The 26,351-nt window shown below is 45.9% G+C and overlaps 1 protein-coding gene across 2 annotated transcripts in view; it reads right to left on the bottom strand.

The window, feature by feature from the left end:
- Positions 1-26,351, bottom strand: part of STK32A (serine/threonine kinase 32A) — a 523,510-nt gene that overhangs the window by 307,794 nt on the left and 189,365 nt on the right. For both annotated transcript variants that reach the window (XM_063928099.1, XM_063928098.1), the window contains one exon: positions 17,981-18,154. In XM_063928099.1, the coding sequence (XP_063784169.1) occupies positions 17,981-18,154 (174 nt within the window). The remainder of the gene's footprint in view (positions 1-17,980; positions 18,155-26,351) is intronic.

Here is a 26,351-nt window from a genome sequence, read left to right on the forward strand (position 1 = left end):
GTGTGCGCTGGCTCCTCCCTCTATGCCCCTCCTACCAGACTCAATCTAGGAAACTGTGCCCGAGGAGACGGACATACTTTGAGAGAAGGATAGATAAGGAAAGTGGTGAGATTACAAACCAGCACACACAGAACAAGAGGAAAGCCAAGCTAACCAAACTTTATACAGTAACAGTAACAGCTGAACCAAACAACATTACTTAACCAAGTAACAGTGCAGGAAGAACGAAGCATTGGGCGGGCGCTCAGTATCCCCTACGGACTACGAGAATAGGATTTACCGGTAGGTGATTAAAATCCTATTTTCTCTTACGTCCTAGGGGATATTGGGAATCAATTTAGTACCATGGTGAAGTACCAAAGCTCCCAAACCGGGTGGGAGAGTGCTGGGGTTCCTGCAGAACTGATTGACCAAACTGAAGGTCCTCAGAGGCCAAATTATCAAACTTGTAAAACTTAGCAAACATTTTCGAACCTGACCAAGTAGCTGCTCGGCAGAGCTGTAAAGCCAAGACACCCCGGGCAGCCACCCAAGAAGAACCCACCGACCTAGTAGAGTGGGCCTGTACAAGCCTGCCATGGAATAAGCATGCTGGATAGTGAGCCTGATCCAGTGTGCAATAGACTGCTTTGAAGCAGGACACCCAATTTTGTTGGGATCATAGATAACAAACAGCGAGTCCGATTTCCTGTGACAAGCTGTTATCTTTTACATACACTCTCAAAGCTCTCACATCCATGGACTTTGAAGTAGCAGAGGTATCCGTAACAACCGGAACCACAATACAGTAGGTGTTTTTATGTGAAACGCAGACACCACCTTAGGAAGAAATTGCTGACGAGTTCAGCTATGTCCTCAAGGAAATTTAGGTAGGGGATCCTGTAAGACAACGCTCCCAACTCCGTCACACGTCTTGCTGAAGCCAAGGCCAACAGTGTGACATTCTTCCACGTAAGGTACTTTACATCAACCTCCTGTAACAGTTCAAACCAGTCCGACTGGAGGAACTGCATCACCAAATTGAGATGCCAAGGTGCCGTGGGAGGCATAAAGGGAGGTTGGATGTGCAAAATAACTTTCAAGAACGTCTGGACCTCAGGAAGAGAAGCCAATTGTTTCTGAAAGAAAATAGACAATAGACTTTTATGGAGCCTAGACGTAGGCCCACATCCATTCTTGACACCTCTGACATTTTGGCTCTCTTTTTCAGTCTGCCCTGTCGGTTTATGTACGTCACTGCCTTCACATTGTCCGACTGGACCTGAATGGCCTGATTCTGAAGAAGAGATGATTCCTGCAGAAGGGTGTTGTATATAGCCTTAAGTTCCAGGATGTTTATTGGAATGACGACTTCCTGACTTGACCATCTTCCCTGAAACTGCACCCCCTGGGTGACTGCTCTGAGGCTTGCGTCTGTGGTTAGCAGAATCCAATTCTGAACCCCGAACCTCCGACCCTCGATGAGGTGAGAAGTCTGTAGCCACCATAGAAGGGTTGATCCTGGCTTTTTGAGACAGACGGATCCTCTGGTGCATGTGAAGATGTGATCCAGACCATTTGTACAACAGATCTAGCTGGAAGGGCCTCGCATGAAACCTTCCATACTGAAGCGCCTCTTAAGAGGCCACCATTCTCCCCAGAAGGTGAATGCACACATGCACCGAGATCTGGGTTGGCTTCAGGACAGCCCGAACCATCGACTGGATTACCATTGCCTTTTTCAAGGGAAGGAACACCTTCTGAGAAAGGAAGCCTCTGTGTTGGTTCTAGGTGAGATTTTGTTAGGTTCAGAATGCACCGATGATCCAGGAGTAGTCTGGTTGAGAGGCCAATGTCGTCCAAAAACCGCTCCCTGGACGGTGCCTTTATCAGAAGATCGCCCAGGTACGGAATTATGTTCACTCCCTGTTTGCGGAGTAGAAACATCAACTCTGCCATCACTTTGGTGAACACCCTTGGTGCCGTGGAGAGACCAAATGGCAGGGCCTGCAACTGGTAGTCACAGTCCGGCAGTGCAAACCGTAGATAAGCCTAATGAGGTGGCCAGATCGGAATATGAAGGTACGCAACCTTGATATCCAGAGACACTAGGAATTCCCCCTCCTCCAGACCTGAGATCACAGCTCTCAGAGACTCCATCTTCAGTTTGAACACTCGTAAATACGGGTTCAACAACTTGAGGTTCAGAATCGGTCTGTCACGATCCGGGTATCTGGACGCCATTTCTTACCCATCAGATGCCTCCTAAGGCTGGCTCAGCGCTCCAGGACCGGATCCCATCTGTTATCCTGATGTGTACATTCCTGTATCCTCTCCTGTCACTCTGGGACGCTGTCACAGTAAACGCCATATTACACCTGGCATGGCGTCTCCCGCGGCCTCCGCCGCAGTCCCTGAACTTCTGCATGCAGAGTGTCTGAGTGGCGATTACGTCAGCTGCGGCCTCCGCTGTGTCTGCGTGGTTGGATGTGCATCTGTCAGCCTGGCGCCTCCTGTCTCCGGTGGCCGGCGCCGCCATTACTGTTTTCATTACCACATGGATTACAAACCAAACTTCCCTCCAAGTGTCTGCATGGGCGCAGCCATCTTGGATTCTGTCAGCTGATCATTTCCACCAATCTGTTCTCAGTATTGATAATCTGCATAATTGCCTAGCCAATCCCTTCCTTGCTGCAGGTATAAATACACTGTGCCTGAGCAAGGAAGGCGTCAGTGCTTTGGTTGTCAAACCTAGTTCCTGTTTGTCTCTCTCCTGTGATTGTCTTCCAGGTTCCAGCTCCTGTCTCAAGACTTCCACCATAGAGACCCGCACCAGCATTCCACCTGCGGTGTAGCCTGACTCTCCAATCCATTGTGGATTCATCTGTTTCCAGCTACATCATTACCTGCTTCCAGCTCAGCTTCCAGCAGAGTACAGCTTCTCTTAAAGGGCCGGTGTCCTTTCTACACTTTACCACTCTCCACCGGTATTATTATTTCTCCGCTCTCAAGTTCTACATTTCAGTTCATATTACATCGCTCCCAAGTTCATTTATTATTTAACTGGTTCCAGCCAGTATCCACTCCGTGCTAACAACAGTCTGGTTCCAGCCAGTATCCACAGCAGCCGTTTTATCTTCAGCAACCCAGCTTTTCCTGGAACACCAGCTGGCACAATCCTGGGTTATCTCCATTGCTACAGTCGGGCCTGGTAAGGACTTTCCATCTAGAAGATTACAAGAACTATCTCACACTACCAGTGCCCTGTGGCTCCTGTCATCCTGTAGTACCCAGGAACTGTATTTATTCTTTGCTGACTTTTACGTTTTCTTTTACTGCTGCTGTGTTGCGGAGTTGTCATAATAAACATCATTGACTTTTATCCAAGTTGTCGTGGTCACGCCTTCGGGCAGTTATTATTCATGTTACTTACATGTCCAGGGGTCTGATACAACCTCCCAGGTTCCGGTACATCTCAGCCCCTACAACTGAGGCTGCCTCCCGTCAGCTCAGGCCCTCAGCTGTGACACGGTCTTACCGAACCATCCGGTTTCGGTACTACAAACAAGTTGGAATAGTACCCCTTGTTTTGCAGATGAGGTGGAACTGGAACAATGACCCGAGTCTGTACCAGTTTTTCAATAGTAGTGTTCATTCTAGCACCCTGCACCTTTCAAAACATGTGCAGTTCCTCTTCCCTGCCTGGAGTGTCGCTCTCTGCTCTGGTGCTTCTATCACACTCTGATCTGTTTTTCAGTGCTGAAAACAGGCCAGTGTGTAATGAGAAGCACCAGAGCAGAGAGTGACACCCTAGGCAGGGAAGAGGAACTGCACATTTTTTGAAAGGTGCAGGGTGCTAGAATGAACACTACAATAGTGTCCTGTAAAGTTATACTTGCCTCTTGTGAAACTGGTAAGCCTGATTTGAAGTATCTGCGAGGTGGGAGCTCCTGGAACTCCAGTCTGTAGCCCTGGGAAATAATATCTATGACCCAGGGATCCTGGCAGGAACTTGTCCAGATGTGACTGAAATTTTTTAGCCGGGCTACCACCTGCCAGTCTTTCAGGCATTGCGGTCCACCGTCATGCTGAAGGTTTTGAGGAAGCAGAGCTTGAGCCCTGTTCCTGTGAACCGGCAGTTGCTGGTTTGCGTGGTTTACCTCTAGCGCCTCTGGTGGTGGTAGAAGAACCTCTGGGTTTGCCCCTAAACTTGGCAGTCTGAAAGGACTGTAAATTGGGACCTGAGTAGGCCTTCCTAGCTGGGGGAGCTGCAATAGGAAGGTATATGGACTTACCCGCAGTAGCTTTGGAGATCCATTTGCTAGTTCATCTCCAAATAAGGCCTTGTCTGTGAATGGAAGGCCTTCCACGCCTTTCCTGGAGTCCGCATCCACAGTACACTGGTGTAGCCATAGACCATTGCGTACAGACACTGCCATAGCCGTAATGGCTTCCACCATAAAATTTGCAGACTGCTGTATATGCTGCAGGAGCAAGATAACCTCATCCTGAGGCAAGGTGTCTAAAACTTCAATAAGGTTACCCAACCATTTGGCAGTGGCTCTTGTAATTCACCCACATGCCATAATGGGTCTCTGGGCCACCCCAGCAACTGCATAGAAGGATTTGAGCATAGTCTCAAATTTACGATCAGTAGCGTCTTTTAGGGAGGCTGCACCCGGGACAGGCAATACAATTTTTCATGAAAGCCTTTATACTGATGCATCCACTATCGGTGGATTTTCCCATTTTTTCCTATCCTCAGGTAGAAAAGGAAAGGATGATAACCGTTTAGGGATTTGAAATTTCCTATCAGGATTAACCCACAGTTCTTCAAACAGGGTATTTAGTTCCTTTAACACAGGAAAAGTGGCTGAGGATTTCTTTTTTATGTTAAAACAAGATTCCTCACTCTCCTCTGTCACATTATCAGGGATATTCAGAACTTCTCTGATAGCTTCTATGAGATCCTCTATTCCCTGCGAGAGAGTACCCTCCCCCTCCTCTGAGTCCACCACACCCTCCTCCATTTCTGATCCCTCATCATCCGAGTCAGACTGCAAGATATGGGCCAAAGTGCTTATTTGCGGACAAATGGCAGGGGACTGAGACGCTGGTTTGGGTACTGAGTCTCTTTTCATAAACTCAGTCATAGATTGTCTTAAGTATTGCGTCTCTTTCTCATTGTGAGATAACTTAGTAGAGATTGTGGAAATCATTCCCCTAATGGAGTCCAGCCATGCTGGTTCTGCCTCACTAGCCTTGGAGGGGACACTACATTGAGTACACACTAGCGAAATACTGTGCCTTACATGTAACACACTCTTTGCTTGACATACTGTAATAGGGACAGCACACACACACACACACACACACACACACACACACACACACACACACACACACACAGAGGAAAAGGTTAAATGCAAAATTAACCCACAAAGAACCCTTCCAGGGAGAGACAGAGGGAGTTTGGAACCAGCACACTGCACCCTTAACGCTGACGCCAAGCTTAGCCAGGTCTCAGATTAAGTACCTAGATTAGGGACTAAGTACACTAATTATCGCTCCCCCCCCCCCCCCCCCTGCTATGGCCTCCTGGTACCGCTGAGGTAATCTGGAGTCTCTCCAGAGGAGCTGCGCATCCCTGACAGTCAGCATCTGTATCAGCTGCAGAGGGAAAATGGCGCTGGTGAGCTGCTGGATCCACTCATAGTGAAGCCCCGCCCCTTCAATGGCGCACAGTCTTCCCACTCTTTTTTATACTGGCTGTATGTGTCTAAGTGCATAAAATGGAGACAGACTCCTATGTTGCCATTCTGGGTACTGTGGGGGTCATTCCGAGTTGTTCGCTCGTTGCCGATTTTTGCTATACTGCGATTAGTCGCTTACTGCGCAAAGTACACAGAGCGCATGCGCTTAGTTATTTTACTAAAAACGTAGCTGTTTTGCTGTGGCTTCTGCGGTGCTTTTCAGTCGCACTGGTGTTCGTTAAATGATTGACAGGAAAGGGGCGTTTCTGGGTGGTAACTCAGCATTTTTCCGGCGTTGGCTAAAATATGCAGGCGTGTCAGGGAAAAACGCGGGAGTGTCTGGAGAAACGGGGGAGTGGCTGGGCGAACGCAGGGCGTGTTTGTGACGTCAAACCAAGAACGAAACGGCCTGAGCTGATCGCAGTGTAGGAGTAAGTCTCGAGCTACTCAGAAACTGCTAAGAATTTTCTATTCACAATTCTGCTAATCTTTCGTTTGCAATTCTGCTAAGCTAAGATTCACTCCAAGAGGGCGGCGGCCTAGCGTGTGCAATGCTGCTAAAATCAGCTAGCGAGCGAACAACTCGGAATGACCCCGTGTCCGCTGTTCAGGGTCTGTGTCCTTACAGCGGGGGACGCAGTCCGCCCCGTTCAGAAGCCGTGCGTCTTCGTACCCTCATGCTGCCATAATGGCTGGCAACCCACTAACCGGGACGCCGGCTTAGTAGTCACCACTCTTCTTTCTTCTGGCTCTGTTAGGGGTGGCGGCATGCTGCAGGAATGTATGCTCGCCGTGGTGGGACTTGCGAATAGTTCCTGCAGGAAGTCAGCGGGGAACAGGACCATTAACCCTGAGGGAGGTTGGGCCGTTCTCTCCCCCCCCCCCCCCTTCCCCCCCAAGTCCCACGAAGCAGGCAGGCTGGTGCCATCTAGTCCTGTCTGAAAACAACAAACTCAGAAAATAAATGCAGAAAACTCTTCAGGAGCTTCCAGAGACATGACCGGCTCCACCGGGCACATTTTATAAACTGAGTCTGGTAGGAGGAGCATAGAGGGAGGAGCCAGCGCACACTATGAATTTCTGAAAGTGCCCATGGCTCCTAGTGGACCCGTCTATATCCAATGGTACTAAATGGATTACCAGTATCCCCTAGGACGTAAGAGAAAATAAGTTAAAGAATCATGCACCTCTGCTCTGGGGTCACTTCCGTTTCACAGCAAACAGAAACCGCCCCTCTCCGATTTCGCTCCTAAACTCTGCAGTACAGACCCCCTCCTCCAGCAGCCATAACCCATCCCACAGAGAAACTGGGGGGGCACAGGCGACGGAGGCTGAGAGATGGGACACCACACAAAGATGATGTAAGCCAGGAGCTTCCAGTTTGCATTCCGCAGTGGAACACAAGTCAGAGACATACGGTAGCCGGCAGGCAGTATCAGCCGCCCAGCAGAGAGGAGCATGGAATGAGCTCAGTGGGAGCTTTCCCACTGTCCTGGTGGACAAATTTACCCCTGATTGTCTATAAGAACAATGCTCTTGTGCCTCGCTCTCCTAGGGGCCTATTTATTATTAAATATTTGTGAAGAGAGGAGTTTGAACAAAGCTATAACTCAACAACTAGAATTTTTCTATTTGGGGTGGTCAACAGCCCGGGTGTAAGATTGTAGTTCCCTGTCTCAAACATTTGTTCATAAAGTAGTAGTCAAAGTCTCTCTAAAGGTGTGTACACATGGTGAGATTCAGGCTAAACCCCGATTCTCACTATGTGATAGGGACTAGGTCGGTATCGCAAGCATAGATGTCTGTGCTTGCGATACGGACTATGGGGCTAATTCAGACCTGATCGCTGCTGTGCATGTTCACACAGCAGCGATCAGGTCTGAAGTGCACATGCGCCGGTGCCTCAGTGCGCCGGCGCAAGGCAGACAGCCGACGGCTGTCTTAGCCCTGCGATCGCCTCTGCCTGATTGACAGGAAGGGGGCGGGGCGGGATCCGGCCAACGCAGATGTGCCCGTGCCATTTGGGGGCGGGCCGCGGCAGCTGCGTGACATCACATGCAGCCGCTGTGACCCGGGCAACGACAAGTAGATCCCTACCAGTGCTCAGGAGCTGCGCTGGCTGGGAGCTGCTCCTACAGTACAAAAGTGGCGTTGATTTTGTACTTGTACGATGGGGTAGTGGCTGACATGCGGGGCGTACTAGCCCTTTGCTGGGCGTCCCCCTGCATTTCAGGGAAGCTGATCGTAGTTGTACTAAATTTAGCACATCTACGATCAGGTCTGAATCACCCCCTATGTGCGATTTTGGCTAAGTGTCAATTTTGACTATCTTTTCTACAAGATAGTCAAAATTGACTTGCCTGCACAGTCTATCTAGGCTTGCGATGCCGACCGCGGGGTACCGCGCATCGGCATCGCATTGGGATCACAAGGTGACTTTCACCTTGCGATCTGCACTCATTTTTCTAATGATTTTGACAATATAATCAAAATCATAAGAAAAAAATCTTACAGTGTACACACCTTAAGATCACAGGCACCCAAACATGTGTCCCTGTGTTATCTCCTGTGGGCAGCCCTGAGAACACATTGCTCTGGCAAAAGTGAGCTTTGCTCACACACAGTGCTAAATGTAGGTCAGGGAAAATGTGAGAAAACTGTGCATGCCAGTATTGTTAGTATGCATGTCTGAATACTGCAATATTAACTGCATCATAATCAAACAGAAATAATCATCTCGCAAGCATGGGAGTCAAGTTTTAAAAATGCTTTGGGGTTAATGTGGCCTCTCTCCTCACCTCTACTATGAGAACACCACGACCAGGCTTACCACCTGTCTGGCTGAGAACTTCAAGTCTGCCCCTGGGCCTAACCCTCAAGATGAACAGGGAACTGTGGGGGAAGAGCACCAGGACCAGGCTCAGCAGGGACATCCCCATTGCTTCTGAGTATGCCCCCCACATTTTCCTACCCACCCGTACCAGGGCCCTCATTCCGAGTTGATCGGTCACAAGGCGAATTTAGCAGAGTTACACACGCTAAGCCGCCGCCTACTGGGAGTGAATCTTAGCTTCTTAAAATTGCGACCGATGTATTCGCAATATTGCGATTACTAACTACTTAGCAGTTTCTGAGTAGCTCCAGACTTACTCTGCCTGTGCGATCAGTTCAGTGCTTGTCGTTCCTGGTTGACGTCACAAACACACCCAGCGTTCGCCCAGGCACTCCCACCGTTTCCCCGGCCACTCCTGCGTTTTTTCCGGAAACGGTAGCGTTTTCAGCCACACGCCCCTGAAACGCCGTGTTTCCGCCCAGTAACACCCATTTCCTGTCAATCACATTACGATCGCCGGAGCGAAGAAAAAGCCGTGAGTAAAATTACTTTCTTCATAGTAAAGTTACTTGGCGCAGTCGCAGTGCGAACATTGCGCATGCGTACTAAGCGGATTTTCACTGCGATGCGATGAAAAATACCGAGCGAACAACTCGGAATGAGGGCCCATGATCTTATCAAAATAATGTTATCCCAATTTTCCTTCTGATACTAGTTACCTGCTATTGTTTATCCCCACCCCACCCCCCCGGTTTTTTTTTCTTCAACCACACTGTGTTTTTCCGAGTAATGTTTACCTCCACTGATTGCACACCCTACCATTGCGCCCTACATACAGGGTACATCATACTACTACATAAGCGTCAGTTTTCCCATATATGAACTTGGCCCTTGTATGGCTCACCTCCCACAGTGTAACCTTCAAAGTGCGCCCAACTTGGCTGCCCCATATGGTACACTTGTGGATGGGATGAAAAATACATAGGCCTGATGGATTTGATGGAACCCTACTCTGAACTGTAGGACTCCATTTGGGTCATCTCTTCTAGGGGTAGACTATTCCACCCTGGGTAAACCTACGCTGTGCGCCCAAGATGGCTGCCGCACCTGGTACCTTATGAGGGTGGAATACACAACCCTTGGAAGTTATTACCCAAAATGCCTACACCAACCCTGCATTATGCTTATGTGTGCTTAAGGTTTTCTTTTATGTCGGTATTGCTGTATTACTCAAATCCTCTGTATCATGTGCATTGTTTTTGATATCTGTAAAGCGCCTTGAGTCCTATTGGAGAAAGAGCGCTGTATAAATAAAATTATTATTATTTATTATTATTATTATTATTAATCACTGTACTGTAAGTTGGGCAAATGTGAAGAGAACATTAATAGACTTGCTTTGTTGGGTGCCCGAGACTGACAGCTGCCGGCGCAAACAATTGAATTCCATCCATAGTGAATAATGCCATGCATAGACAAGAGTAGTGACAACACAAATATTGGGGGTGCTCAAGCACCTATGTTCACATATCAAACTGGATTGATATCTTTTTGAATCAGGTATCTTTTATTGAATTCTTCAATAATAACACAAAACAAAAACATAATCAACAAAAAAATAATCAAGCAGAGCAGAGAGCATGGCCATCGTACATAGGGGTTGATTCAATTCGGCAACTTATGAATAGCGCCTGGAATTAGCTCCCGACGCTATTCAATTCAGCTAAAGTTAAGTCGGCGAAAGCCCGTTCTCGCCAACTTAACAGGTAGTTTTGTCGGGAAAACGGGCATTCTCCGACTTAACTACCCGCGGCGATGCTGATTCCCGACAGAATCAGCCTCGCTCCGGCCGCGCGGCTGCACTTTTGTCGGGTTTCTTCTCTCATCCCCCAGGGATGAGAGAAGAATTCCAGACAATTGCGGGTAACTAGCAGCTGAATTGAATAGCGTCGGGAGCTAATTCCCAGCGCTATTCATAAGTTGCCGAATTGAATCGACCCCATAGAGAGCTCCAGATACAAATTGCCAAACAAGGATATTAAACACTTAAATAATGAGAAGTATATAAAAGATTAAAGCAGTAAGCACTGATAAGTGAATACCCTGCAGTTACGGTAAATAACTAATGCGTGGACAATTCCCGAACAGGGTGTTCAGCACAAAATACCCACTCTAAGATTCTGGCAGCAAAGCAGTACCCCTGCCTAAATGAGGCATACACCAACTATCCCATATTTTGTGGAATTGAGGCATAGCCTTGCGACTTCTAAATAGTTAACATTCGTGTTTAACAACCTCATTAACTAATGCTCTCTATGTATGGAGGTCAGGGGAATCAGGAGCATGCCAGGCCCTGCCAATTACAACTTTCGTCAAAGTAGTATATCCTAGGGTGTAAGGGAGGATGGGAAGGGATGGGATTCAGTCACTAGGTCGACAATAACTAGGTCGACCACTATTGGTCAACAGGGTCTCTAGGTTGACATGTTCTAGATCAGGGCTGGCCAAACCGGTCCTCGAGATCTACCAACAGTTCATGTTTTCCAGGCCTCCTGGAGATCAGTAGGCTTGTCAGTTAGGAATGAATGCAGCACATCTTAATTAGTAATGACTACACCTGTGCACCAGCTAGGTGGTCTGGAAAATGTGAACTGTTGGTAGATCTCGAGGACTGGTTTGGCCAGCCCTGTTCTAGATCAACAGGTCAAAAGGTCGACATGAGTTTTTCACAATTTATTTATTTTTATTTTTTTACTTTTTCATACTTTACGATCCACGCCGACTACAATTGGGAATAGTAAAATGAAGCATGGCGAGCCAAGCGAGGGGACACGGTGCACTAATTGGGGTTCCCGGTCACTGTACGGAGAAAACAACACAAAAAATAAATAGAAAAACTCATGTCGATCTTTTGACCTAGACCATGTCAATCTAGAGACTCTGTAGACCTAGACCATGTCAACTTAGTTACTGTCGACCTAGTTACTGTCAAATAATAGTGGTCAACCTAGTTACTATCGACCTTCTATACCACACCCGGATGGGATGGTGGACACAGTATCCTTACACACTTTAGACCAGTAAAAGAGCACCACCGGACACTGCCTTAGCAAATGCCAGAAGCCTGAGTTATAAGAACCACATTTAAGGCAGAAAGCATAGGTCCTTACAGCATCTTGGGTCAGAGACAGTGGGGTATGGTATACTCTATGAAGAACATAAAAAAAACCTGTTGATACCGAACACATGGAGTAGTAAATTTAATAGAACCCAGGATTAGTGACCAATGTTCATCTGAGATAGAACCTATGTCAACCTCCCATTTAAGTTTGAGTGGATTCAATAAAATTGGGAGCATCCTATCACTGAGAATGGCATAGACAGAAGAGATTTGCCCCCTAAAGCCCAGGCCCTCAACAAAGGACTTGAGTGGGGATGTGGATAGCGGAGGAGGGGAGTTGTCAAATTGGACTTGTATCGCATGTCTCAGCTGCAAATATCTATAAAAGGTTGTGGTAGGGAAACTCTGAAGCTGAAGGATAGATTTTAAATATCACCAAACAACTGAACCAAAGAACATACCACTTTAATAATCTACACACACAACAGGTTAATTAAGCGCTTGACCTAACCAATTCCCGTTCAGCCTGTAATGCAGGGGTTACTCAACCCTGAAAATATGTTTCAAATAAAAAAATAAAGGAGGAATTACAGCGCACAGGAATAATTGTTTTTTTTATATTTATTTAAAATTTATAAACATTACACACCTGCATAAAATTTATATTGATTAATCCATATATAACCACTGGCCGGTATCACAATTAAATGGTTAAAAGCAACATAGATCAATTTAGTTGGATATAGGTGTAAAATATATCTAACCCCTCTGTACAGTGGTGTATTCAATCAATTACTCCACATCCAACTACTGAAAACTATTATATCAGATTAATATCACCTTTGCAAACACACACAGTACTATTAAAAAGTATACTATAAAAAACAGAGATTGGCAATATCAATTCATAAACACTTTACAAATGTAGCAGCATTTATTAAATAGTAATATCTTTTTTCTCTCACAAAAAAAAGTATTAACTTGCTCTCCGTTTAATAATTGAAGAGACACTGTATTTAATTTGTGACCGTTCATCTGATACAGTTTCTTGTATGGATAAAAATTGTCAACAATAGCCTTTCCACTGTGAGAATGCAGACACCACAGATTTATGCAGTTCACTGATGACAATGTATCCAGTTAGTGCCAATTTAGAACCCACATCAGCTGCTCAAAAGTTATTTTGCAGCAGCTATTTTAACTGTAAATATATGGTCTCACAGCGTGTAGTTTTGATTAAATCTGGCCAGATATTTAAAAGTTGTGGGTAATCTCACCACTATATTAGCCTGTTCTGCTTCCCCGCCTCCTTTTGGGATCGGTGGCTTCTTCAGTTACTTCTGAAGAATCCGCCGATCCCAAAAGGAGACGGGGAAATGCGTCAAGTGTCATTTGCCTACTTGTTAAACTTCTGCACTATCAGACCGGTATTCATTCACCGAGCTGTGCACGCTTATGGAGACGGTGTAACCGGAGGATCCTTCAGAGATGACTGCACCATAAGGCTAATGCGCCAGCGGCCGGGAGGATCATCTTTAGCAGAACAGGCTAATATAGTGGTGAGATTACCCACAACTTTTAAATATCTGGCCAGATTTAATCAAAACTACACGCTGTGAGACCGTATATTTACAGTTAAAATAGCTGCTGCAAACGGTGTCACACTGCAAAATAACTTTTGAGCAGCTGATGTGGTTTCTTAATTGTCACTAACTGGATACATTGGATACATTGGATACATTGTCATCAGTGAACTGCATAAATCTGTGGTGTCTGCATTCTCACAGCGGAAAGGCTATTGTTGACAATTTTTATCCATATAAGAAACTGTATTAGATGAACTGTCACAAATTAAATACAGTGTCTCTTCAAATTATTAAACGGAGAGCAAGGTAATACTTTTTTGTGAGAGAAAAAAGATATTACTATTTAATAAATGCTGCTACATTTGTAAAGTGTTTATGGATTGATATTGCCAATCTCTGTTTTTTATAGTATACTTTTTAATAGTACTGTGTGTGTTAGCAAAGGTGATACTAATCTGATATAATAGTTTTCAATAGTTGGATGTGGGGTAATTGATTGAATACACCACTGTACAGAGGGGCTAGATATATTTTACACCTATATCCAACTAAATTGATCTATGTTGCTTTTAACCATTTAATTGTGATACCGGCCAGTGGTTATATATGGATTAATTGATAGAAATTTTATGCAAAAACTAGACAAGGTGTATGGGTGTAGCGAGTTGGCGCTGGAGTAGGGGCGCAAGGGGTAAGGCTGATGATTCAGCTGGGAGGTTATTGTTTTTAAGTGATGGAAATGAATGAATACTTATCTTGATAATTTTCCAGTAGGTTCCTGGTCCCTAATAGGGAGATGTTTTCCTCCAGGAAAAATGGGATCATGCAACGGGGTGGTATGAAAAACACAAAACAATAACAATGTTTTGAATTAAAAATCCTCAGTGGGATCTTATATATGAAATATGCATTTTTGATAGTAGCTATATAGTTAGATTTCTCCAAGTAAAATGATCATACCTCACTTACGTAAAGTGAGTGAGGTTTAAAGCGTATAAAGGTTTCTTTTATATACTGATACTGTGATTTTCAGCATACCTAACTTACAATAAAAGGTATGGATATAAACTCATCAAGGTATCTTTTTAAGCTGAGCAGCGTACCGGGACTCACTGGAAAAGGCGTCTTCAATCTGCACATCAAGGTATATTTATCCAATCAGCATTCTTTCCCCAGCCATACAGAAAACAGTCCAAGCGGGGCTGGGAGGAGGATTTTGCCCACTTGGACTGTTTTCTGCACGGCTGGGGAAAGAATGCTGATTGGATAAAGATACCTTGATGTGCAGATTGAAGACGCCTTTTCCAGTGAGTACCGGTACGCAGCTCAGCTTAAAAAGATACCTTGATGAGTTTATATCCATACCTTTTATTGTAAGTTAGGTATGCTGAAAATCACAGTATCAGTATATAAAAGAAACCTTTATACGCTTTAAACCTCACTCACTTTACGTAAGTGAGGTATGATCATTTTACTTGGAGAAATCTATCTATATACCTACTATCAAAAATGCATATTTCATATATAAGATCCCACTGAGGATTTTTAATTCAAAAAATTGTTATTGTTTTGTGTTTTTCATACCACCCCGTTGCATGATCCCATTTTTCCTGGAGGAAAACATCTCCCTATTAGGGACCAGGAACCTACTGGAAAATTATCAAGATAAGTATTCATTCATTTCCATCACTTAAAAACAATAACTTCTCAGCTGAATCAACAGCCTTACCCCTTGCCCCTACTCCAGCGCCAACTCCCTACACCCATACACCTTGTCTAGTTTTTGCTCAAATTTGGATTATTCTTCGGATTAATCCAGTGATGTAAGGGGGAGGCAGCAGGGAATTCAATTTACAAGGAGCGCCTCTGCCATTCTACCAAACCCTTTTTTTCAGAAATTTTATGCAGATGTGTATTGTTTATAAATTTTCAATAAATATAAAAAACAACAATTCCTGTGCACTGTAATATCCTCTTTTTTTTATTTAAACACTTTAATAATCCACACATTATCTGAAGAAAGTTTAAATAATTTGGGGTAAGATGTATTGAACCAAAGAGGAGAGTTCCCATCTTGATCCACCCAGTCAAATATTGTATGATATTATCGCCAAACAAAGAGGGCCTGATGCAGCAAAGGAGGGAGGCCAGACAGAGAGTAGAAATTGTAAAGGAGATAGAGATGACCCCATCCGCTCGGCTAGAAATCCAACCAAAGTATGATTGTCAACTGCAGAGACCCATCCGCACAAGTGGACTAATTGAGAGGATATATAGTATATATTGAGATTAGGCAAGCCCAATACCTCCCAAGGCCTTAGATCTATGTAAAAAGTGTTAATAGCTACTCGAGCTGGTTTGTCACCCCATATAAAGGAGAAGTGGATACTTTCAATACTAGAAGAAAGGAAAAGAAAACAAAAACTTTTTTCGAAATATAAACAAGGGAATGTTGAAGGACATATAAATACTTGGGTTGGATGGGCATTTTGAAAAGATTAATACGTACCATAACGGTAAGCGATAATCTCATTCACGTATGAACTTTCACTTTACAAGCTGAAGTAACAGAGTCAATAATCTGAGAAACATAAGAAGTGGCATGAGGTGTAATCCAAACCCACAGATATTTAAACTATAGAGTCCACTGTAAGGGGCAGTCAGGCTGAGTGACAGCAGGTAAGCAACCAGAAACAGGGAATACACCGTATCTATCCAAGTTTATTAATAACCCAGAAAAGCCCCCAAAGGAGTTATCAACCCGTAACACTGCTCCAAAGGAGGTCGCTGCCTCACCAAAAAACAAGAGCATATCATTAGCATACAAGGCTACAACATCCTCCACCGCCCCAGTCCGAAGGCAACACACACCAGAGTCTGCACGTAGAAAACACGTCAGGGGTTCAAAAGCAATGGCATATAATGCCAGGAAAAGGGACAACCCTGACAAATCCCCCAGTCAAGTGGAAAAAGGGCGGAAGGAAACCCGTTAGCACTGATGCATTTTAAAAGGAATAAAAAATATTATATATGTATATATATATATATATATATATATATATATATACACACACACACACACACACACACACATACATACATACATACACACACGCAGTAAAAAAAAACCCATCATAACAAAAAGAACAAAGCATAAAATGACATGATATATGAGCATAATTGTGCATGCAATTCCCTATAAAAGGTCGTGAATTTACTATAATCAAAAATAACAGCTGATTTGGAAACTTCACAGGAGAGGAAAAAAAGGCTGAAACACTAGAAGAATAAGTCAATCTAACCATGCAACATGTTGAAACATCTCCGGCAACCGAACATCTTTAATAGTCTGTAATTAAGCTCTCTCCCAGGGGGTACAAAATAAACACGCTGACTGACTAGGTTGACGGAGAATCCTATAGCCGCTCAGAACAGATGTACATCATTTTTAACCCTCAAATGAAGTCCAGAAAGTATGTTTTCATGAACATACTGTACATTATAAGCACATGCTCAAGCACAACTGTAAATCAGCCAGTGCAGTTACTGTACCTCTGATTTTTTTGGTTCTTGCAAGACACACTTTACAGTACTGAATAACGTAAAACATATCAAATTAGGACACATGTTCCAGTCATACAGAAGTGTTTTAATTAGCAGGTGGGCTTCCATTCGGGCACATCTTCAGGAAATGGAGTGAAATGAGCATAATATAATAGCAATTTAGCATAGGCAGGAAATAATAAAACCATGTTTGATAAATATACATTTGTTAGTTAATATTTGTGCAGTAATATATGTCTATATAATATGAAACTCCATATCACAAACGTTTGGACAAACTCACTTGAAATGATCTTTTCGCAAGACAGTGGAACTCATCACCTCTGTTAGAAACTTTGACTAATGGACCTATTTATCAATATGTGGTGGCAACAACTATATTCTTTTGCCACATAGAACGGTCATAAATGCAATTCACCATTAGAATTGCATTGGGGCACATCATCAAGAACTGGAATCACAGGAATTGACTTATCTTGTGATCTAGACTTCATGGTGCTCCAACACCAATGCTTGTTCCATTTCCCTCTTTCTAACATGTCCGTTTCCCACAATACTTTTACAAAGTAAATAACAAACAGGAGACATTGGAACGTTATTAAACAAGTGTGTAACCGACTTCATGAAACACATATATCCCGTCTTCTATACAAGTAACAGAATTCCATTTATGTTCATCTCCATTGATACATAGTAGCAATGACCAGTTCAACCAATGCATTACAGTGTTTATAGAGACGATGGGGCAGATGTACTAAGCCTTGGAGAGTGATAAAGTGGAGAAAGATAAAGTACCAGCCAATCAGCTCCTAACTGTCATTTTTCAAACACAGCCTGTAACATGGCAGTTAGGAGCGGATTGGCTGGTACATCTCCAAAGCAGATTACGTCTGCCTCCGCCTGACTGGTAAATTGTTCAAAACGACAATATAAAAAAGTATGAAGTTGCTGTTTTTGCTGCGGTTGCCTTCCTACTAGGAACTTTCCCTTACGGTGACAACCCTTCCATATTACTGTGTAAGCAAATTACTACACATACTGTAGGCATAACCTATGCTGACTAAGAGGATACATTTCACTTAAAAAAACAAAAACAAACTTATTATAGACAGGCCATTACACAGACCCAATCTCAGGAACTCACCGGTGAATGATGTTCCTGCTCTGCAAGTAGTCCAGCGCCATGGCCACCTCGCAGATGAAGATCTTTACTGAAGCTTCAGTGAAACGTACATTTTGCTGCAGATGATATCTGAGGTCACCACCAAGGAGGAGATCTACAACCATAAACATGTCCTCTTCATCTTGAAATGAATACCTATGGTAGAAGCATCAAAGAAGTTTAGAAACTACCAAAGTTAACTAACTTAAATGGGAAATCAAATTATATTTATTTAAAAGTGGACAGTTCTTTCCCCAGAACTAAATTTCATCTATACTTGCAAATATGTCACTTTGTTCATTCTCATCTTAACACTGTAATACCCCTAAAGCTCTCCCAACTTACCTATATATTAAAACCATCAAACCCTAGCTAGATATCTTTTAACCTGAAAACGCATCAGAATCACACTGCACCAGTAGACTGTGCTGATTAAGTTGATATGCAACACTAGTTTATCTGTGTGCAACAGAGTCTGAATCTGTATGAGGCGCTACAATGCAGCAGCTGCAGCTTCTTTCCATTTAAAGTTCTGTTGCGCTTCATATACAGACTCAGTTGCACACAGATAGACATGTATCACATATTAACTTTATCAGTACAGTCTCCTGGTGCTTTCCAGTTCCATCACGACTAAGACGCCTTTTTTTCGGTAATCAAAACGGAACCAGGCAGCTCACTTCAGGTGTCTCTCGTAACATAGCATATTGAGGCTAGTTGTATGGACAGTCTAGTGATGTGCACCGGACATTTTTCGGGTTTCGGTTTTGGATTCGGCTCCGCGCCCGTGTTTTGGATTCGGACGCGTTTTGGCAAAACCTCCCTGAAAATTTTTGGTCGGATTCGGGTGTTTTTTACAAAAAACCCTCAAAAACAGCTTAAATCATAGAATTTGGGGGTCATTTTGATCCCATAGTATTATTAACCTCAATAACCATAATTTCCACTCATTTTCAGTCTATTCTGAACACCTCACAATATTATTTTTAGTCCTAAAATTTGCACTGAGGTCGCTGGATGGCTAAGCTAAGCGACACAAGTGGCCGACACAAACACCTGGCCCATCTAGGAGTGGCACTGCAGTATCAGGCAGGATGGCACTTCAAAAAAATAGTCCCCAAACAGCATATGATGCAAAGAAAAAAAGAGGTTCATCAAGGTCGCTGTGTGACTAAGCTAAGCGACACAAGTGGCCGACACAAACACCTGGCCCATCTAGGAGTGGCACTGCAGTGTCAGACAGGATGGCACTTCAAAAAAATAGTCCCAAAACAGCACATGATGCAAAGAAAAAAAAAGGCGCACCAAGGTCGCTGTGTGATTAAGCTAAGTGACACAAGTGGCCGACACAAACACCTGGCCCATCTAGGAGTGGCACTGCAGTGTCAGGCAGGATGGCACTTCAAAAAAATTGTCCCCAAACAGCACATGATGCAAAGAAAAATTAAAGAAAAAAGAGGTGCAAGATGGAATTGTCCTTGGGCCCTCCCACCCACCCTTATGTTGTATAAACAGGACATGCACACTTTAACGAACCCATCATTTCAGCGACAGGGTCTGCCACACGACTGACTGAAATGACTGGTTGGTTTGGGCCCCCACCAAAATAGAAGCAATCAATCTCTCCTTGCACAAACTGGCTCTACAGAGGCAAGATGTCCACCTCCTCCTCATCGTCCGATTCCTCACCCCTTTCACTGTGTACATCCCCCTCCTCACAGATTATTAATTCGTCCCCACTGGAATCCACCATCTCAGGTCCCTGTGTACTTTCTGGAGGCAATTGCTGGTGAATGTCTCCACGGAGGAATTGATTATAATTCATTTTGATGAACATCATCTTCTCCACATTTTCTGGAAGTAACCTCGTACGCCGATTGCTGACAAGGTGAGCAGCTGCACTAAACACTCTTTCGGAGTACACACTGGAGGGAGGGCAACTTAGGTAGAATAAAGCCAGTTTGTGCAAAGGCCTCCAAATTGCCTCTTTTTCCTGCCAGTATACGTACGGACTGTCTGACGTGCCTACTTGGATGCGGTCACTCATATAATCCTCCACCACTCTTTCAATGGTGACAGAATCATATGCAGTGACAGTAGACGACATGTCAGTAATCGTTGGCAGGTCCTTCAGTCCGGACCAGATGTCAGCACTCGCTCCAGACTGCCCTGCATCACGGCTAGCGGGTGGGCTCGGAATTCTTAGCCTTTTCCTCGCACCCCAGTTGCGGGAGAATGTGAAGGAGGAGCTGTTGACGGGACACGTTCCGCTTGACTTGACAATTTTCTCACCAGCAGGTCTTTGAACCTCTGCAGACTTGTGTCTGCCGGAAAGAGATACAACGTAGGTTTTAAATCTAGGATCGAGCACGGTGGCCAAAATGTAGTGCTCTGGTTTCAACAGATTGACCACCCGTGAATCCTGGTTAAGCGAATTAAGGGCTCCATCCACAAGTCCCACATGCCTAGCGGAATTGCTGTTTTAGCTCCTCCTTCAATGTCTCCAGCTTCTTCTGCAAAAGCCTGATGAGGGGAATGACCTGACTCAGGCTGGCAGTGTCTGAACTGACTTCACGTGTGGCAAGTTCAAAGGGTTGCAGAACCTTGCACAACGTTGAAATCATTCTCCACTGCGCTTGAGTCAGGTGCATTCCCCCTCCTTTGCCTATATCGTGGGCAGATGTATAGGCTTGAATGGCCTTTTGCTGCTCCTCCATCCTCTGAAGCATATAGAGGGTTGAATTCCACCTCGTTACCACCTCTTGCTTCAGATGATGGCAGGGCAGGTTCAGGAGTGTTTGCTGGTGCTCCAGTCTTCGGCACGCGATGGCTGAATGCCGAAAGTGGCCCGCAATTCTTCGGGCCACCGACAGCATCTCTTGCACGCCCCTGTCGTTTCTTAAATAATTCTACACCACCAAATTCAATGTATGTGCAAAACATGGGACGTACTGGAATTTGCCCAGATGTAATGCACGCACAATATTGGTGGCGTTGTCCGATGTCACAAATCCCCAGGAGAGTCCAATTGGGGTAAGCCATTCTGCGATGATGTTCCTCAGTTTCCGTAAGAGGTTGTCAGCTGTGTGCCTCTTATGGAAAGCGGTGATACAAAGCGTAGCCTGCCTAGGATCGAGTTGGCATTTGCGAGATGCTGCTACTGGTGCCGCCGCTGCTGTTCTTGCTGCGGGAGGCAATACATCTACCCAGTGGGCTGTCACAGTCATATAGTTCTGAGTCTGCCCTGCTCCACTTGTCCACATGTCCGTGGTTAAGTGGACATTGGGTACAACTGCATTTTTTAGGACACTGGTGACTCTTTTTCTGACGTCTGTGTACATTTTCGGTATCGCCTGCCTAGAGAAATGGAACCTAGATGGTATTTGATACCGGGGACACAGTACCTCAAACAAGTCTCTAGTTGCCTGTGAATTAACGGTGGATACCGGAACCACGTTTCTCACCACCCAGGCTGACAAGACCTGAGTTATCCGCTTTGCAGCAGGATGACTGCTGTGATATTTCATCTTCCTCGCAAAGGACTGTTGGACAGTCAATTGCTTACTGGAAGTAGTACAAGTGGTCTTCCGACTTCCCCTCTGGGATGCCGATCGACTCCCAGCACCAACAACAGCAGCGCCAGCAGCAGTAGGTGTTACACTCAAGGATGCATCGGAGGAATCCCAGGCAGGAGAGGACTAGTCAGACTTGCCAGTGACATGGCCTGCAGGACTATTGGCTTTCCTGTGTAAGGTGGAAATTGACACTGAGGGAGTTCGTGGTGTGGTTTGCAGGAGCTTGGTTACAAGAGGAAGGGATTTAGTGGTCAGTGGATTGCTTCCGCTGTCATCCAAAGTTTTTGAACTTGTCACTGACTTCCGATGAATGCGGACCAGGTGACGTATAAGGGAGGATGTTCCTAGGTGGTTAACGACCTTACCCCTACTTATTACAGCTTGACAAAGGCAACACACGGCTTGACACCTGTTGTCCGCATTTGTGTTGAAATAATTCCACACCGAAGAGGTGATTTTTTTTGTATTTTGACCAGGCATGTCAATGGCCATATTCGTCCCACGGACAACAGGTGTCTCCCCGGGTGCCTGACTTAAACAAACCACCTCACCATCAGAATCCTCCTTGTCAATTTCCTCCCCAGCGCCAGCAACACCCATATCCTCATCCTGGTGTACTTCAACAGTGACATCTTCAATTTGACTATCAGGAACTGGACTGTGGGTGCTCCTTCCAGCACTTGCAGGGGGCGTGCAAATGGTGGAAGGCGCAAGCTCTTCCCGTCCAGTGTTGGGAAGGTCAGGCATCGCAACCGACACAATTGGACTCTCCTTGGAGATTTGTGATTTAGAAGAACGCACAGTTCTTTGCTGTGCTTTTGCCAGCTTAAGTCTTTTCATTTTTCTAGCAAGAGGATGAGTGCTTCCATCCTCATGTGAATCTGAACCACTAGCCATGAACATAGGCCAGGGCCTCAGCCGTTCTTTGCCACTCCGTGTCGTAAATGGCATATTGGCAAGTTTACGCTTCTCATCAGACGCTTTCAATTTAGATTTTTGGGTCATTTTACTGAACTTTTGTTTTTTGGATTTTACATGCTCTCTACTAGGACATTGGGCATCGGCCTTGGCAGACGACGTTGATGGCATTTCATCGTCTCGGCCATGACTAGTAGCAGCAGCTTCAGCACGAGGTGGAGGTGGATCTTGATCTTTCCCTATTTTAACCACCACATTTTTGTTCTCCATTTTTTAATGTGTGGAATTATATGCCAGTATCAATAGCAATGGCCTACTACTATATATACTGCGCACAACTGAAATGCACCACAGGTATGGATGGATAGTATACTTGACGACACAGAGGTAGGTAGAGCAGTGGCCTTCCGTACCGTACTGCTATATATAGTGGTGGTCACTGTCAGCAAAACTCTGCACTGTACTCCTCCTATATATAATACTGCTGGTCCCCAGTCCTCACAATAAAGCAGTGTGAGCACAGATATATGCAGCACACTGAGCACAGATATGGAGCGTTTTTCAGGCAGACAACGTATACTGGTGGTCACTGTCAGCAAAACTCTACACTGTACTCCTCCTATATAATACTGCTGGTCCCCAGTCCCCACAATAAAGCAGTGTGAGCACAGATATATGCAGCACACTGAGCACAGATATGGAGTGTTTTTCAGGCAGACAACGTATACCGGTGGTCACTGGTCAGCAAAACTCTGCACTGTACTCCTCCTATATAAAATACTGCTGGTCCCCAGTCCTCACAATAAAGCAGTGTGAGCACAGATATATGCAGCACACTGAGCACAGATATGGAGTGTTTTTCAGGCAGACAACGTATACTGGTGGTCACTGTCAGCAAAACTCTGCACTGTACTTCTCCTATATAATACTGCTGGTCCCCAGTCCCCACAATAAAGCAGTGTGAGCACAGATATATGCAGCACACTGAGCACAGATATGGAGTGTTTTTCAGGCAGACAACGTATACTGGTGGTCACTGTCAGCAAAACTCTGCACTGTACTCCTCCTATATAATCAGAGCCGGTCCTAGGCATAGGCAAACTAGGCAAATGCCTAAGGCATTTGGTATGCTTAGGGGCACTAGCAGCTTCTGCTGATTAAAATGATATGCGGCATGCCTATATTCTGTGTGTAACTGAGGCTGTATCTGCATACGAAATGCTACGTTGCAGTGTATTCCTGGAAATCACTGTAATGTAGCATTTCGTATGCAGATACAGCCACAGTCACACACAGTATATAGGCATGCTGCATATCATTTTAATCAGCAAAAGCTGCTTGTGCATCCTAGCCACATAGTAATGCAAATAAGATGCATTTTCATAAACAAAAGACGTCCCAACGTTAGCAGTGCTGCCAGCTGACTCATGCCAGGCATGTCCTGCAGAACTAGCGGCGGTGCTAGGGGGCACCAGCCAAAATCTTGCCTAGGGCATCATATTGGTTAGGGCCAGCTCTGTATATAATATACTGGTGGTCCCCAGTCCCCACAATAAAGCAGTGTGAGCACAGATATATGCAGCACACTGAGCACAGATATGGAGTGTTTTTCAGGCAGACAACGTATACTGGTGGTCACTGTCAGCAAAACTCTGCACTGTACTCCTCCTATATAATACAGCTGCTCCCCAGTCCCCACAATTAAGCAGTGTGAGCACAGATATATGCAGCACACTGAGCACAGATATGGAGTGTTTTTCAGGCAGACAACGTATACTGGTGGTCACTGTCAGCAAAACTCTGCACTGTACTCATCCTATATAATACAGCTGCTCCCCAGTCCCCACAATTAAGCAATAAGCACAAATATTTTTGCATCAAGAATTCAAGATTAATAAACGGAGAGGACGCCAGCCACGTCCTCTCCCTAACATTTCCAATGCACGAGTGAAAATGGCGGCGACGCGCGGCTGCTTATATAGAATCCGAATCTCGCGAGAATCCGACAGCGGGATGATGACGTTCGGGCGCGCTCGGGTTAACCGAGCCATACGGGAGAATCTGAGTTTGCCTCGGACCCGTGTAAAATGGGTGAAGTTTGGGGGGGTTTCGGTTTCCGAGGAATCGAACCCGCTCATCACTAATGGACACATCTGTAGCACTACAAAATCCAGAGTACATCACCAACCTAATAACTACCACACTAAAAGACCTTCCACAACCTTTGGATCCTATGGTTTAGCTATCAAAGCAATCAAATCCTGGGCACTACTTGACCATACAGTATGTGCCCCATCTACCTCCTTTCTTCAACCCCCCCTTCACAGACATCTTATCCTCCTCTCCACATACTCTCTGGCTTCCCAACCCCAAACAGAAAAACCCAAATCACTTATGTCTTTTTAATCTCTCTCTCTCTCTGGTATTACTAGACTTGTACTGCTTTTTCAGTATAGATAATTTAATAGCTACATGTGATATGGTGCTATTTTTGTACCCTCAAAAAAATAAAAAATAAACATTCTGTACCTTTCTTCAGAGCCAATTTATCTGCAGTTTGGAGAAAGAATTGACTGCATAGGAGAGGAATGGGTTAAACATCCTGTGAGGGGTGGACCTAGCTGTGAGGTAGTACAGCCTTAGGAAAAGGGGGAGGGTTAGGGTATATATACACTGCAGTGGCCATTTTGGGCCTCTTTGCTGTTTTCAATTTCCTTGGGGTGAGTTCTGCCTGGCAGATTGTTCACCCTTCTATAGTTACTGCAATTTGTTAGTTGTATCCTATTCTAATATGTCCTCCAGCCGCCCACGGCGATCCGCAGGCGCGCCCGCCCGTTACCAGGCCAGCGAGGCTGAGCCCGGGGCCGGGAGGTCCGGCGCCGAGGGGACCGTTACTACACATGGGGCTGCTCAAAGGTCGTTGGGTACGGGGCGCAGGACGCGCTCCTCCGGCGACCCTGCGGTCACGGGTGTAGCTGCTGGCGGCCGCGGTGTGCGGCCCGTGGCGGTCCGGAGGTCTGATCTCCTGGGAAGAGAGGACCAACGGTCCTCGCCTCCGGGAGCGTTCGGGGGTGTCGGGACGGTGGGAACCCGCGGGCGCGCGCTGGCGCGCCTCGCTGGACGCCGCTCGGCACCCGCTGCTGTAACACCCGGCCGGTCCCGCTTGCCAGGGCCGCTTGTAGGCCCCACGCGGCGGGGGAGAGCTGGACGGGTGTCGGAAGTATCGGCGATCAGGCCTGGGCCCGTCGGTGAGCCCAGCGCAGGATCGTCGGATGGAAATGTTCAGCAAGAGGCTGCATCGGCAGCGGGGGGCGCCAGGACAGGAGGCGGTGGGGCGCGCGCACGACGTGCGCGCGCGGCTCCGGCGGTGTCGCTCGCACACGGGTGCGCGCAGCGACGCCGCATCGTTCCGTGTCCCCTCAGCCCTCCTCGCTGCGGATAGCTTCCGGCGGGGCGAGGAGGGTAAGCGGGCCTGGTAGAGATCAACCAGGTTTCCGGGGTCTTTCGCCCAGCGGTGCTGATAACACGGCACTGAGGGCGCCGGATGAATCACAGTGCAGGGCCTCCCGGGCTGGACGTGGCAACTCAGCCGGGCGGCAGGCTAGCCCCGGGTTAGGGGCGGGGCGAGAGGCGGGCAACATTTCCAGGGGAACTGGGCGGGCGGACACAGGAAGTAGGGGGGGGGTTATGTCCAGGGTGAGGTGCCCGGGCATTACGGACCTTTCCCCACAGGGCCGACCGATTTGTGGTCCGGATGGGTCATGGCTTCCCATGCCCAGCGGCGGGTCCACACGGCGCGTTCCGCCCGCTCGGCAACCAGCAGCCGACGCGCGTGCGTCACGAAGTACAAATCTTACGCA

This window comes from Pseudophryne corroboree, chromosome 6 (assembly GCF_028390025.1).
Source record: "Pseudophryne corroboree isolate aPseCor3 chromosome 6, aPseCor3.hap2, whole genome shotgun sequence".
NCBI classification, from domain to species: domain Eukaryota; kingdom Metazoa; phylum Chordata; class Amphibia; order Anura; family Myobatrachidae; genus Pseudophryne; species Pseudophryne corroboree.